Genomic DNA, 14,837 nt, shown 5'->3' with positions numbered 1-14,837 from the left:
CGGGACTAAATAGTCGGGGTGCGGGGTTCGGGACTCAACAGTCGGGCTTCGGGTTTTTGAGCCTTGATAGTCGGGCTTCAGGGCTCGGGACTCACTTGTCAGGACTCGATAGTGCCTCGATTGTCGGGACTAATTAGTCAGGGTGCGGTGTTCGGGACTAAATGTCAGGGTGCGGGGTTCGGACTCGAGAGTCGGGCGTCGGTTTCGGGACTCGAGAGTAGGGACTAAAATATTGACTCGATGGTCGGTACTGCATGTTAAGGTATTCATATTTGGGATTCGATAGTTGGGCGTCGGGTTTCGGGCCTCGACAGTCGGGCTTCGGGCTCGGGACTCGCTTGTTGGGACTCGATATTGACTCGATGGTCAGGACTGCATGTCGGGTATTCGTATTCGTGACTCGATAGTCGGGCTTCGGGTTTCGGGCCTTGACAGTTGGGCTTCGGGCTTCGGGCCTCGACAGTCGGGCTTCGGGGCTCGGGACTCACTTGTTGGGACTCAATATTGACTCGATGGTCAGGACTGCATGTTGGGTATTCGTATTCGTGACTCGATAGTCGGGCTTCAGGTTTCGGGCCTGACAGTTGGGCTTCGGGCCTCGACAGTCGGGCTTCGGGGCTCGGGACTCGCTTGTCGGGACTCGATATTGACTCGATGGTCGGGACTTGATGGTGGGTTTCGGGTTTCGGGCCTCGATGTTCGGGTTGTCATATTCGGGACGCGGGTATCACGACTCGAGAGTCGGGCTTCGGGTCTCGATATTCCCGTAAGTGCATTTTATACAGAATTTAGACTTCATTCTGAACTGAAGGACTACAACTACTCCGGTCCCCTAGGCTTCAATTTGGTTAGGACGGCTGTGTACATCTCAATCTCAGCCATCTTTTCGCGGATGCCATCTTGTTGATCCTGAATCACTGTCAGGAGGCGTTCTCTCATCCACCTCAGTGCCTTCAGTGATGCAACCGAGGTGTCAGCCACCTTCTCGGGAACAACAATACGTTCATTCTCAACTCCTGACTAGAAAGGATTAGTTATCACCCAAGGAAACTTTGTAAAGGTCTTACAAGCCAATACTGGTAGTGACATATACAATTAGCGAATACCAGATCCCATTCCCATACTTCCTGTGGGATTTCAGTTGTCCCGGTCCACCATTGAGCTCCATAGCATGATACAATCCGGGAGGGATCCCCCAGATCTGAATCATCATGAAACTCGCACAGGTGGGATGAAAAGACGTCGTCCGGAACCATGTTCCAGGTGAGCTCGGGAATCAACAGAAGAATATGAGTGACCGGGCTTGGAACAACCAAAATGATGTGCCTGGCAGTTGAGTACTGCAGGATGGGAGTCACAAAAGTCTGTTGGAAATGTCAGCATTGACCATCACAGTCATCAGTCTCTTACGGATATCTCCCATTGCAGCCCGGCTTTGAAGTGCATGATCCGAGCAGCAGAAGGCTCCTTGGTGTGGGCAGCCTCCATCTGATATTGAGATATGCAGGCTCGGATCCGAGATCCAGCCATTGCCATTGTAGCTGCAAGATCTGCCTGAGTGAGTGTGAGGGGTTTGAACCCTTTGCCGGAATTCTGAGAATGAGAAGATGATGCAGGGGGAGGATGCACTACAGACATGCTTGAATGCAGTATTATGAAACTGGAAATGACAATCACAATGGCAGTTGGTTCGGAGGTCAAGATATGAGCCACTGGTTGATGGATAAAATTTTTCAAACTCCGACATTGGGTTGATCCGGGCAAACTCAGATAGGGGTCGACCCGGCCAATTCCCGGGATTGAAATGTGTGGGTCCAAGTAGCTGTTTCATATCTATGGCAAAGAAAATTCATTCATCTCGAAGCCTCTATAAACCCGCCCTTCAGGTCTTGAAATGCTGCCTGGGCATCCTGTGCCAGCAATGAATACATTTGGGATTGCCTTCCCGAGTAGCATGCATGACCCGGAAGGTGTTTCACCAATGACTCGCGCATCCTGTCACCCCATTGGGTTGCTTTCCACAAGAAAAAGTTGTATGTCCAATCCATCTCCAATTCAACCAACATCATTTCTTCCTTCCATCTATCTCGTAGGGCCTTTGCCCGAAGCCAATGCACTCGGTAAACTTCACATGGGTCCGTCAGCTGAGCAGGGGATATGTCAAGCATGCATAAACTCACATTCCTGATTCCACGACTGATCAGGACCCCCCAGGTCAACTTCGACAGACCAGAACCAAGCGAGGGACTCGTTTCGCTGACCTCGGGCATTTGGATCGCCGACGGCAGTGCTGATTTTGAGCTGCTCGCGAAGCAGGGGTTTGTATTTCTGCACCTGGTCTTCGCTCGGCTCAAGTTGCATCATTTGCTTCCTTGTCTTCATATATATACTTGCATGCAGGGACACTGCCTGCTGCACGGACGTCACCTGGGACCAAGCTCGAGTTTTTAGGGCCTGGGATTTCGCTTGCCTAACTGTCGTTCGGAACAGAATCGCCTTGTTGCACAAGTGAATTCGGAGGTTGTGAAGGGAGTCGTTGGCCTGCCCTTCACGAAGGGACAACTCCAGCGGAATGAGATCCTCTGCCATGCAGTGTCTGCATCGATCTACCCCAAGGTTTGATGGCAATGGGATTACAGTGAGCTCGGGGGAGTTCGCCCACGTGTCAGATGTCTCTGTGAAGTCTGTCGAGTCATCATCGAGATCATCGAGAATGTCTACGTTCAAGTCATCAGGATCGTCATCTGCATCAAATCCCTCTCCAAGATGAGTGATAGCAGACCGAGTGAATCCATCTATCTGTCCTTGGAGACGATCACGTTGCCGGGCGATGTCTAACCTCTGTGTCTCGGTAGTTCTTCTACCAATTCTTCGGATCTCGATGAGCAATGCGATTTGAGCTTCTTCAATCGCCAACCCCATTGATATCCATGTCGCCACAGATCTACGAGCAGGCGCTGCATTTCGGGCATTACCCTCCTCCAGTAGTCTAAGCTCGATCTCCTTTTTGCTCGGTGCTGAGTGGAAAATTAATTCGGACTTTGATGAAGACACAGTCAACTTACCCTTCTTGATATTGATCTCATATACATCCATAGCCGAAGGATCATTTATTCTGCTGGACTGAGCGATGCTCTCGCTGGCTAACCATTCTGTCTTTGAATCGCCGGGTGCGGCTTCGTCAAGTCTCTCGAAAGCCTTTTCGCTTTCGGCGATGCCATTCTTCGCCTGCTTGTATTTACGGGAAAGGGTCCTTTTCATGCGGATCATCTTGCAAAAATTGGAATCGTTCATCTGATAATCGAGACATTCCTTTCGATGCGGGGACGACATTCCACGGGCAGCAGGAGAAATCAGGTTAAGACGTGACCATAGGGTCTCCATGATCTCTCCATCGATCCGACCGATGCCTTCAATAAAATTCGACGCATATCGGACGTAGCAGCTGTCCTGATGTCCGTGTATGTGCCACAACCCGATTCCGGGAATGATGGTCAATTCTGGAACCATTTCGAGAAATCGGCTTCGATCCACCCGAGCCCGAAAGTGTTTGTTGTATTGACAGTTGATATCATAGAAGGTGACCGCCCTGGTTATGCCTTCCATGTTGTGGTGGGCAGCCTCACAAAGGGCATAGTCCATGTTCATTTGTCTGGGAATGATGCATGGTTAACTCGTGAATGTCGAATGGCAGGGTGGGCTTGCCTTTCGCCTTTCTGAAAATCTACCATCGAGTGAGGAACAAAGCAGCCGTGTCGAGCACAGGCTACTCCCCCGATGCCTGTGGATTCCAGTTTGTGCCGAGCCGCATTTGCTTGATTTACTGCCCGGTGATTGCTGCAGCTTGATTTTTCTAAAGTGTCGGCAGCCTCTGCGAGATGAGTTTTATACCTGTCCTTTCCCACCATGAATCCCAACCCATCTGACAGCCAAACTTCATCGAATGGCTTCATGGGATGCAGGTGTTCGGCTTTGAAATTTCCGTCCATAACAAATGACCGGGTGTATTTCCACCTTGGATTGTTGTTATACCTGAGGTGACTTCTGTATCGAATGAGACTCACTCATCAAGTGATTCATCCCCTGACAAGGATACATTGATCCCTGGCTGAGGACAAGCGGGGCAAAATAATGCAAGATCACCTGCATTCGGGCTGTCGGAACGATGGCCGAATCCATGCCATTTCATGGCCTTCAACTGCCTCCACTGTCGGGCGACTCTCATGAGCTCTCGGTATCGGTCCTTGCCACGTGCTTTGTCAATACAATTTCCTTTAGACGAGAGATATAGCATTACCGGTACGAGGTGTGGAAACATGTTGGAGGTCATTCGCCGGAGCTTGCTGTAATAGTTCATCGCCGAGGTCCCACATTCAAGGTTGTCCAATAGAAAATCATCGAGCACCCTGAAGGTGAACAAAGTCTTCGGCTTGTTAAATGAGGCGGGGAAAAATCCATGTCGAAACATTTGAAGGTCTGGAGTCATGGCATTTGGACAATCACAGCATCGAACCTGGAGGCGATGAACCCCGGACTTGTCAATGATCACCAAGGTGTTCTCCTTCGGTTGGAACTCGGGTCCCGACACACTCGGTAGATCTTCAGGCTCAAGCTGATCTTCAGGTTCGTCTTCTTCGAACAAATCCCACCTGTCTGTAAGTGCCGGACATTGTTTGCCCTCATGACCGAGGTGTATGACGAGTCCGACGTGAGCGAGACAACTTTGCTCAAAGAATTGACCATTCCATTGACTGATCCAGTGGAAGGGATTGCAAAGATGCTGACTTCTGCAACAGCCAGTGCAATACAGTGGCTCCCCAAGACAATCTTGACATTTGTAGACCCCATCCTGGTCGCAGACGATGCATCTCCTATCTTCTGGTGGAGCTTCTCGATCCAGGAGGTGATGTAGATATGATTCCTGCCTTGGAAGCCATTGCCTCAGGTAGTCATTCTGACTCTGCATTTGTTATACTTAGCTATCATTTGAATTGCAATGCAACATTTTACATGAACTTGCCATGGTTTTTGGGAGTTGCAAAGGCTCGAATGAGCCTTGCTCGTGCTCGTAAGTATTGTCAGGAATGTCTTCCCAAAGAGGTGGTGCCTCAACAGGCTGAAGTGTTGGTGATTCTGGGGGAGAGTTCGGCATGGACCTGTAGGCATGTCTTTTTTTGCTTGCAAGAGGGACCTTGACCCAAGTCTTCCTACCCTTGCTGCCCCTGGCTTCTACCCTGTGGGATTTTTGCAGTGGGGTGCATCTACCTATCTTCATCTTATTTTCTGAGGCTGCAAGCAAAGCATTAGCTCAGGAATATGAATAAATTGTTATTGCAATGTGATGCTATGCAGTCTTGATGCGTCATTACAAATTCATTTCCATTAATGGAATTGCATCCAATATGGGTCGATTAACCAATTGTTAGGCTTTGCTCAAAGTTCAACTTGTCACCATTATTACTTCCACCTTGCTCATCCTCAGCCCTTTCTGCAATCTCATTCACAATGGCAAGATCGGGTCATTCCACTCAGTTGACTTCCAGTTCTGGAAGACATAGGGCCCGCCAACCACAGACACAGAAGCTCACGGACTCCGAAATTTCGGAGTTGAAGAACTACCTTCCTGAGTGGACTTCGGCGAAAAGGAATGAGAAGCGGGCAGTTTTCACTGCCATAGCTAGGGCTGCCAGGCTATTTGCTCCCAAGGTCGACCAAGCACAATGGAAGAAGAGGAAGCAGGTGATTCATCCTTGCTTCGCTCAAAACTAAAATTTTAACATCTCATTCATCCATGAACTCTCAGATGTACAAGACATGGTTGTTCAACAACAAGAAAAAGAAGGAGAGAAAGGACATGATAAAGTATGGTAGGAAATGGACTCCTAGGCAGGTGGTCTACCAGCAGAAGCGGGAGGAGGTGCTGAAGAGGATCGAGGAAGAGTCCGGGGCAAAGCCAGGAGGTCCCGGTATGTTCAAACATTATCAGGCGGCTGTGAAGAGAGTCATGGCCGAATTGTCCGATGATGAGTTGGAGAAGGCGAAGGAAACAGCCGAAGAATGGTCGACCAACTTCCCGCCTCCCGAGATACAAGCACAAGTGGCTCGTAAGAAGGGACCGGCTTATATGGAGCACTTTTCGAAGGAGATGTGGAGGCAATGCGGGATGAGAGTGTTTGTGATGTCGGCGTGGAAGAATGAACAGGGAGAGGTGCTGTTCGGGATGTAAGTCAATTTTGTCATGTCAAATCTTCTATCTCAATAGATTTGATGCAGGCACGATGATAACGAGGCGTTAGGAGATGGGGACAGTTTCATGAAGACGAAGGACTGGGAGGACATCGAGCCAGTTTGGCAGGAGTACGCACAGGAACAATTCGGTGAGTGTTCGAACTCTGGCTACTGGAATGAATTGGTTGATCTTTCTCATGATAGGTGCCGGGGCACGGGACGGAGGGCGACAGGTGAAGGGAGGTCGAAAGAGAATCAGGAAGCCTGCTTTCGAACTCGAGACCGACGGGGATGGGATGCCGTTGCTTCCAGACATCACCGAAACAAAACTCGAGGAGAAGAAAGCCATAGTCAGAGCATTTCTTACATCTCACTATCGTGAGTCGATCGTCACAACACCCTAACATTTGTTCAATGCATTTTTACAGGTATCTGTTCCGGGATCGAAAAGGCAGTCGTGCCATGGAGCGCCATCGTACAAAGTCAGGATGACTTTGTGGCAAGACAGTATGTTCCGGCGGATGTGGACTTGAAGGAGCCATCGAAGCTGCAACATTGGGACACGACCGCCCTACTGAACTTCTGGTATGCTCGGCAGGAGAGAGGCAAAGGTCCAACGTTCCTGTTCAAAGCATGGAAGAACAGAGATGGGGACATGGTACCCTCGGTTGTAGCCGGGAATTTACCTTCTCATCGGGCTCGTAAAGGTAGAAGAGATATGATCCGAAGGCCTCGGGAGGCCGAAACTGACAGTGATCTGGAGAGTGATCCCAAGGGTGACACTGATCACATGGAGGATGATGCAGGTGATGACGCATTGGAAGGTAGATCCCCGCGAAAGAGACGCAGAGCAGAGCCTGGTCCTTCGACGGCACATGAAGGGACAGCGGTCCCACATGCAATTCCAAAGCCTCGCCCGGTCAATGCAGGGAGATCGAGTGCACTGCTGACATCGCGAATGGGCGACCTCCTGGCTGGACTGACTGAGGGGGTCACCAACAATGTTCAGGAGGATGGCGCAATCCATGGAGTCAATAGGTCACTGGCACCGAAAAACATGCGGGGAAATAAGGCTGTGATTGAGCCTTCGGCGAGGACTACCCGGAGTAAGTCAACACACAAGCCATTGGACACTAGCCCTCGAGTGACCAGAGCGAGGGGAAAGAAGCAATAGACTTATACTACACTCCCTGCCTTTACCTGCTTGTATTTAGATGTCAATGTGTATCAATCATATCGATTAGTCCTAGAATGTCTGGTGTCCTGTGTGTGGATGAGGTATTTATCAAATTTCTCTTTGTTCTCTATCTCGGAATTTCTAGTGTCCTTCCTGACACTATCGAACACCGAGTTCCGCCTATCGAGTATCATACCTGCATGTATGTAAATATCAATGTGATTCAATCATGTTGAATAGTCAAGAACATTGTCCCGAACATCGAGTCCCGAGCATCGAGTCCCGAATATTGAATCCCGACTATCGAACACCGAGTCCCGGACATCGGGCTCCTACCATTGAGTCCCGAACATCGAATCTCGAGTCCGTAAAGCCGAGTCCCGAACATCGAGTGTAGAGTCCCGAGTACCGAACATAAGCATCGGGTCCCTGGCATGGAGTATTGAATCCTGACAATTGAATATTCAACAGTCCTGACTATCGAACACTGAGTCCCGTACGACGCCCGGGGACGTGAATTGAAAGGTGAAGTAGTTTACATGATGTGGGGAGGTGAATGAAAATTCAGAGGTTCTAACACAGTAATTTACTTTGGTTTGTCTTCTTCAAAGAGTGCAATCAGAGAATCAACTACCTTGAGCATTTCAATGCTCATCTGCTCAACTCTCTGCAACCTTTGTAGGTCTGCATCAGCTTTTTTCAGTTTGTCGGAAGTCTCCGCCCAGGCAGTTCGGAATGGTCGCTCGGCCTCAAGGAGTAGTTGGATGGACGGGTCAGGAAGACCTCCAGTACGGCGTTTGTAATCACCCAGTCGATCTTTAATGGATTGGTCTTCCAGAAAAATTAGCAAACAGATAAATACTCTGGTGTCAGATACTCACATTTTTCATGTTGGTATTTTCCGAAAGGATGGAACTCCCGGACCATCAAACGTAGGTCTTCAATATCGAGCTCCGGCTTGTCTGCAGGAAGTTCGGTAGATGATGTTTCGGCTGGAGAGATACGATCAGGATTAATCATGCTCTGGAAGGAATGAACGCACATGAACTAGATACATCTGAGGCAGCCGGGGAAACACTGGGAGGATAAGCAGAATCCGGCAGCTCATCAACATCAATGACATCATCCTCGGGCCCGAGGTACAAGTCTGGATCGACGAGATAGCCGGCATCATCGGCCTGGCCCGGATCTGATTGATCTTCAAGGGTGAAGTGAGCATGGATGGTGATCCCAGATGAAAAGGAAGGTATAAACATACCGGGAATGTCAGCCATTGCACCCGGGGGTCCTGATGACATGGAAACATGTTCTAAGTCATCTTCCGGCCCGAGGTATAAGCCATCTAAGTCATCTGAGGGATACCCGGTAAATAGATAAGGAATGATAAGAGAATACAACATACCTGGTGATACCCGGCCCATAGATGAGTCATCCACATCCATAGCATTACAGTCAGTCACTGGGGGGTCATTAAATCTAACAGCTGGATGGGAACTCATGTTCTGTGGAGAATTTGTGGTCTGGTTGACTGATGATTGAAAAAACTTCAAAGTTCAACACAAATCCGGCAATTGCCGAAAGTTGAACCACAGCCAAACAAACACAAACAATGAGCGATTTTATAGATCGTCCATCAAATGTCTTGTTTGTTTTGAAACATCATCTTTCTGACAACTGATTTCACTCTGATTTCAAGATCCTTAAATCTCCCAACTCAACCATCATGTCCACTCCAGTAAACAACTCTTTGACCGACCTCAAGGACTCCACTGGCCAGATCATGGCCATCATCAGCGCTGCCCGGCAGATTCCCCCGGGTCCCAGCCATGCAGCTCTGGGAAAGCAGGTTGCTACACTTGTGGTATGTATTTATCTTTTTTCTTGTTTTTTTTTGCCTCTCACATCCAGGCAGTCTGAGGTAGCCAAGATCTATGGGTCCGGGGATGGTCCCATTCCCGGACTCGTCATTTCTTGCATCAAGGAGCTCCAGCACATCCGGAACATGGTTCCCAAGGTCTGGCCATCCTGGCACGCGATCGGGTATGACGATCCCCGCGTTCTGAGGCACGTCTGGTACCCCAAGGTCCAAGCCTGGGAGGCCTTAGGTGACCCGGCCTTCAATCTTCCAATTGTCGCCCTCCCATCCACAGGTCCCATTCCTGTCCACCTTCCTTCCCCAGCCATTCCTGCCAGCAATGTCGCCGGCCCTTCCACCCTCCCCACCACCGAGTCCCGTGACAAGGGCAAAGGTAAGGCCGTCTTTGCTGACCCAGAGCCCGAGGCGGAGGGGAGTAGGAAGAGGAAGTCTCCCATGATGTCAGAGCACTCCTCCCAACCCCCGAAGTCGGCGATGAAGACTCACAAGCGTACGCGGTCATCTCGCGTTGTGAAGTCCAAGCCCATCGTGGAGTCGGAAGATGAAGAACCGACTATCAAGGTATGTCGTCTGGTTCTTCTTTTCCTTGTCTCACATCTTCCTGCAGCCCTTGTTTTCGCGTGGAGTGCCGGAGGTCCTTGTTCCCCTGTACTCCACAATTCTCGCAAGGGCGCCCACTTCCCCTCGATCCCCCAGGGCTCCGACGAAAAAACCGTTTGGCCCTGCCACTGTAAGTCCCATTTACGCGTCTGGGCCTCGGGTGTATGCTTACATTGTACCAGGCGATTGCCGGCAGTCACCAGGCAGTCGTCGAGCCCTCCCAGCCAACTCCCGAACCCCCTGCGCAGGCACCCCCAGCTGGGGATGGAGGTGACATCCTGATTCCCGGACCAGTAAGTACCTTTCTTTATCTGACGTACTTCCATACACTAATACACCTTACAGAACAACCCGTGCCACGCATGCACAAAGCAAGACTGGCCTTGTGCAACTCGGTACACCAAGAAGACCGGGGCTCCGGGTACATCGTGCGTCTACTGCACCACAAAGAAGATCAAATGCACCCCTGCGTATATGGGATCCCCGCCTCCTCGCGTTCGTGGTTCCTCTACCACCCGGACGACCAAGTCCAGGACGCCATCCAGGGCTCCCTCCAAGGCTCCCACCAAGACTCCCACCAATGCCCCCCCCGCGTCCCAAACCCCTGCCCCCTCCAAAGTGCCCCCTGCCTCCCAATCCAAGGCACGCACTCGCAGTCAGTCTCGTGGCCCGTCCGGAACTTCCAATGTCACTGCTGTGACAGCCCCCAAGACCCAGACGCGTGGTCGCAGCAAGACCATCACTGCTGTCAAGGCACCTGCACCTGCACCTGCACCTGCACCAGCTCGTAAGTCACCCCACATCTTTCCCATGACCCCCTGACCTTTGGCTTCCATTCTAGCGCTTCCGGCGCCCAGGTCAGGCAGTCCCGGCTGCACCACGTGGCCCGGCAGTCCCTGCTGCAGCACTTGATGTGCCCATGCCGGATCTCCATGCCATGTCCATTGCGATTCGTGATGGAGCAGCTCGAATCGCTCTTCTGGAGGCTCGTGTGGCACAGCAGGATGGTAAGATTGACACCCTGCAACGCCTTCATGAAGGCCTTAGGCGCGAAATCATCGACCGGCACCCCTCATTCCCACTGCCCGATCTTCCTGCCAATCCATCATCCTTGTTGCTCAATCAATCCGGCCCCCCCACCATATCAACCACCGCATCTGTACTCCCGCCCCTCATTGATCTCATCATGGATGACGTTCCTCCCACAACCGCAACCCCAATACTCCCGGATGCCTCTGCCATTGATGGCATCCTGTTTGAATACAACCAGGTCGTTCATTCAGAGGATCCAGATGCTTCCGGCGATGCTCATCCAGAGGATCCAGAGGATCCAGATGCGTCCGGCTCCATTGTGGACCCAGGTGATCCAAGCAACCTTGTCCCAGAATATGACTCTTCTGATGACATGGATGTTGAGGTGGAGGTGAAGGTTGAAGAGCCTTCTGAGGAGGTTGACATGGCTACATAATCTTGTAGTAATAGATGTATATACAAGTTTTCAATGAATGTGACCTCTGACTGTCCTTCAACGGGATCTGAGTACCAAGTACCGTGTACCGAGTACCGACACCCGACACCCGACACCCGGTACACGGTACTCCTATGTTTCATGTTACATTTGTATGTCTGTACAGACTGTATCATGTTACATTGCTCTGTACACATTTCACCGAGTACTGTGTACTGGGTACCGACACCCGACACCCGACACCCGGTACTCGTTACTCGGTGAAATGTGTACAGAAGTATCATGTTACATTTTTGTCTGTACACATTTCACCCAGTACCGGGTGTCGGGTGTCGGGTGTCGGGTGTCGGTACTCGGTACACAGTACTCGGTGAAATGTGTAAAGAAAAATGTAACATGACACAGTGCTTACAGACAAAAATATAACATGATACACAGAGTGTCTACAGACATAAAAATGTAACATGATACAGTCTGTACAGAGATAAAAATCGGGTGTCGGGTGTCGGGTGTTGGTACCCAGTACACAGTACTCGGTGAAATGTGTACAGAGCAATGTAACATGATACAGTCTGTACAGACATAAAAATGTAACATGAAACATAGGAGTACCGTATACCGGGTGTCGGGTGTCGGGTGTCGGGTGTCGGGTGTCGGTACTCGGTACACAGTACTCGGTGAAATGTGTAAAGAAAAATGTAACATGACACACAGTGCTTACAGACAAACATATAACATGATACACAGAGTGTCTACAGACATAAAAATGTAACATGATACAGTCTGTACAGAGATAAAAATCGGGTGTTGGGTGTCGGGTGTTGGTACCCAGTACACAGTACTCGGTGAAATGTGTACAGAGCAATGTAACATGATACAGTCTGTACAGACATAAAAATGTAACATGAAACATAGGAGTGCCGTGTACCGGGTGTCGGGTGTCGGGTGTCGGGTGTCGGGTGTCGGATGTCGGTACTCGGTACACGGTACACGGTACTCGGTGAAATGTGTACAGACAAAAATGTTATATTATACACTCTATCATGTAACATTTTTCTGTACACATTTCACCGAGTACCGTGTACCAAGTACCGACACCCGACACCCGACACCCGACACCCGGTACTCGGTACTCCTATGTTTCATGTTATATTTTTATCTCTGTACAGACTGTATCATGTTACATGTTTATGTCTGTAGACACTCTGTGTATCATGTTATAGTTTTATGTCTGTAAGCACTGTGTATCACGTTACATTTCTGTCTGTACACATGTCACCGAGTACTGAGTACTGGGTCTCGGGTCTCGGGCGTCGGGCGTCGGGCGTCGGGTCTCAGTACTCGACATGACACAAAACTCGAAACTCCAATCTTAACAGAAATACAAATCTCAGAGCAAAATGTGTATCATATACGAGTTTCGAGTGTTGAGATTCAAGATTCGAGATGTTTGTTTCGTGTCGAGTATCGACACCCGAGACCCGAGACCCGGTGCTCGGTACTCGGTACTCGGTACTCGGTGAAATGTGTACAGACAAAAATGTAACATGATACACAGAGTGTGTACAGACATAAATTGTCACATTATATAGTGTGTCTCATCTGATATTTGTCTGTACACATTTCACCGAGTACCGAGTACCGAGTACCGAGCACCGGGTCTCGTGTCTCGGGTCTCGGTACTTGGTGAATGTCAGATATGGCTTATTCAGGCTTTCTTGTATCTATCTACTCGACCAAGATGTTTCAATTCATGAGCACTGTGGCGAAACGTGACTGTATCACTCGTCACTGAGTCTGAGTCAAAATGAGGCAGCTCTGTGGTTCTCGTTCAGTGCTTTTGTGGATATAGTATACCAATACCTAGGCCTATCTGTCTATATGATTCATATCTGGGCCCACCTGTCTGTCTAATATTAACCCACGTCGGCCCACCCTTCTATATAATAAATATTTCACCTCGCCCTCGGCCCACCTGTCTATCTAATATACCCCTTCTTCCTTCAATGCACTCAACTGGTCGCATTCATTTGTTGCATCTTGTAGTGTGGTGACTCTCTTGCTCAGGGTGGTAGCTTCTGTTTTCGCCCCGACCAGTTGCTCCAGTGTTTGGATGAGGTATTTATCAAATTTCTCTTTGTTCTCCATCTCGGAATTTCTGGTGGGCTGTTATGGGGGGGAAAAACGACACCCGAACTTGTTAGCAGGTCGCGACTCGCGAACATGGCCCACCCGTCTATCTAATATTTCCCTATGTCGGCCCACCCATCTATCTCATAAATAATTCACCTCACCCTCGGCCCACCCGTCTATCTAATATTAACCCATATCGGCCCATCCGTCTATATAATAAATATTTCACCCCACCCTCGGCCCACCCGTCTATGTAATACATAATTCGCCTCACCCTCGGCCCACCCGTCTACCTAGTAATACCCCACGTCGGCCCACCCATCAAACCAAAACACCTGACATCGGCCCACCCGTCTATCTAATATTTCCCTACTTCGGCCCACCCGTCTATGTAATACATAATTCGCCTCACCCTCGGCCCACCCGTCTACCTAGTAATACCCCACGTCGGCCCACCCATCAAATTAAAATACCTGACATCGGCCCACCCGTCTATCTAATATTTCCCTACGTCGGCCCACCCGTCTATGTAATAAATATTCCACTGCTCCCTCGGCCCATCCGTCTACAAAATAATACTAATACGTCGGCCCACCCATTTATATAATAATATTTGCTATACATCTCTCCTCAGGTCTATAATATATGTCAATCCTACTCTACATATTACCCACATGGGCCCACCCATCTCCATAATAATATTTTTCCCGGCCCATCCACCATTGTCAATGATATATATAACATCAGCATACATGGGCCCACCCGTCTCCATCGGAAATAATATTCCTCCCGGCCCACCCATCAGCATCGGGAATATACATATCATCGGCCCATGATCCGCTGGCCCGTATTACACGGGATATTATGTAGGTCGGGTGACCCGTATAGTACGGGATTTGTCACTGAAGGGGCTCCTAATGATTTTCCGTAGCGAAGCGAGCTTGTTCCACGTTTCGAGGCAAAGGCGGGAATCAAGTGAGCTCCTCGAATCACTTGCGACGCATCAAGAAACCCAAATGCGTCCGGGTCCGATTCCTCCACAAACGCAACTTTTGGAAGACGAGCTTGATTCAGGCCTGATTTATGGTTCTGCAGCGGTGCCAGCCACCTGACCCAGAGAACATCGAGGTACGACTTCACAGGTTGAGCTCCATCGTTGAGCCATGCTTCTATCTGGTATATACCCAGTACGCGGGCATACCAGTATGGGTGACTGGGCATTGTCTCCCCCGAAAGAACCATAACATCAGCATGCGTTCTAGGGTTGACAGTATCGTATTCACGCCTGAGGTCATACGTGGTGTAATGTACCTGCATCGTCTGGAGTGAGTAGACAGTGTTGTTCGGAATGATAA

At 49.8% G+C, this 14,837-nt stretch overlaps 5 protein-coding genes across 5 annotated transcripts; 2 read left to right on the top strand and 3 right to left on the bottom strand.

Annotated features, from left to right (window-relative positions):
• Nucleotides 1-764: 764 nt before the first annotated feature.
• DEU56DRAFT_956017 (uncharacterized protein) lies at nt 765-1,638 on the bottom strand (the record flags this gene model as incomplete). The annotated part of the gene is made up of 3 exons (XM_041359238.1): nt 765-1,020; nt 1,068-1,364; nt 1,411-1,638. The coding sequence occupies 3 exons, from the start codon at nt 1,636-1,638 to the stop codon at nt 820-822; spliced, it is 726 nt and encodes a 241-aa protein (XP_041206233.1). The 3' UTR covers nt 765-819.
• Nucleotides 1,639-1,853: 215 nt separating this feature from the next.
• Nucleotides 1,854-4,966, bottom strand: DEU56DRAFT_872359 (uncharacterized protein; the record flags this gene model as incomplete). Its single annotated transcript, XM_041355773.1, has 6 exons — nt 1,854-2,125; nt 2,181-3,017; nt 3,066-3,652; nt 3,706-4,014; nt 4,065-4,243; nt 4,298-4,966. 6 exons carry the CDS (start codon nt 4,964-4,966, stop codon nt 1,854-1,856), a joined length of 2,853 nt encoding a protein of 950 aa, XP_041206232.1.
• Nucleotides 4,967-5,505: 539 nt separating this feature from the next.
• DEU56DRAFT_914907 (uncharacterized protein) lies at nt 5,506-7,402 on the top strand (the record flags this gene model as incomplete). Its single annotated transcript, XM_041357684.1, has 5 exons — nt 5,506-5,739; nt 5,804-6,222; nt 6,274-6,377; nt 6,433-6,606; nt 6,657-7,402. The coding sequence occupies 5 exons, from the start codon at nt 5,506-5,508 to the stop codon at nt 7,400-7,402; spliced, it is 1,677 nt and encodes a 558-aa protein (XP_041206231.1).
• A 589-nt stretch (nt 7,403-7,991) lies between these two features.
• Nucleotides 7,992-8,934, bottom strand: DEU56DRAFT_902739 (uncharacterized protein; the record flags this gene model as incomplete). Its single annotated transcript, XM_041356609.1, has 5 exons — nt 8,808-8,934; nt 8,664-8,756; nt 8,448-8,603; nt 8,287-8,397; nt 7,992-8,221 (listed from the first exon to the last, which is right to left on the bottom strand). Exons 1-5 carry the CDS (start codon nt 8,902-8,904, stop codon nt 7,992-7,994), a joined length of 687 nt encoding a protein of 228 aa, XP_041206230.1. The 5' UTR covers nt 8,905-8,934.
• A 132-nt stretch (nt 8,935-9,066) lies between these two features.
• Nucleotides 9,067-11,349, top strand: DEU56DRAFT_956009 (uncharacterized protein; the record flags this gene model as incomplete). Its single annotated transcript, XM_041359237.1, has 6 exons — nt 9,067-9,266; nt 9,318-9,842; nt 9,889-10,011; nt 10,064-10,174; nt 10,227-10,668; nt 10,739-11,349. Exons 1-6 carry the CDS (start codon nt 9,129-9,131, stop codon nt 11,347-11,349), a joined length of 1,950 nt encoding a protein of 649 aa, XP_041206229.1. The 5' UTR covers nt 9,067-9,128.
• Between the last annotated feature and the right edge of the window lie 3,488 nt (nt 11,350-14,837).

The sequence above is a fragment of the Suillus clintonianus genome (assembly GCF_016758775.1).
Source record: "Suillus clintonianus strain FC179 chromosome Unknown DEU56scaffold_60, whole genome shotgun sequence".
Classification (NCBI taxonomy): domain Eukaryota; kingdom Fungi; phylum Basidiomycota; class Agaricomycetes; order Boletales; family Suillaceae; genus Suillus; species Suillus clintonianus.
Note: the sequence above shows the minus strand (reverse complement) of the source record. Positions and strands in the feature narration are given on the sequence as shown.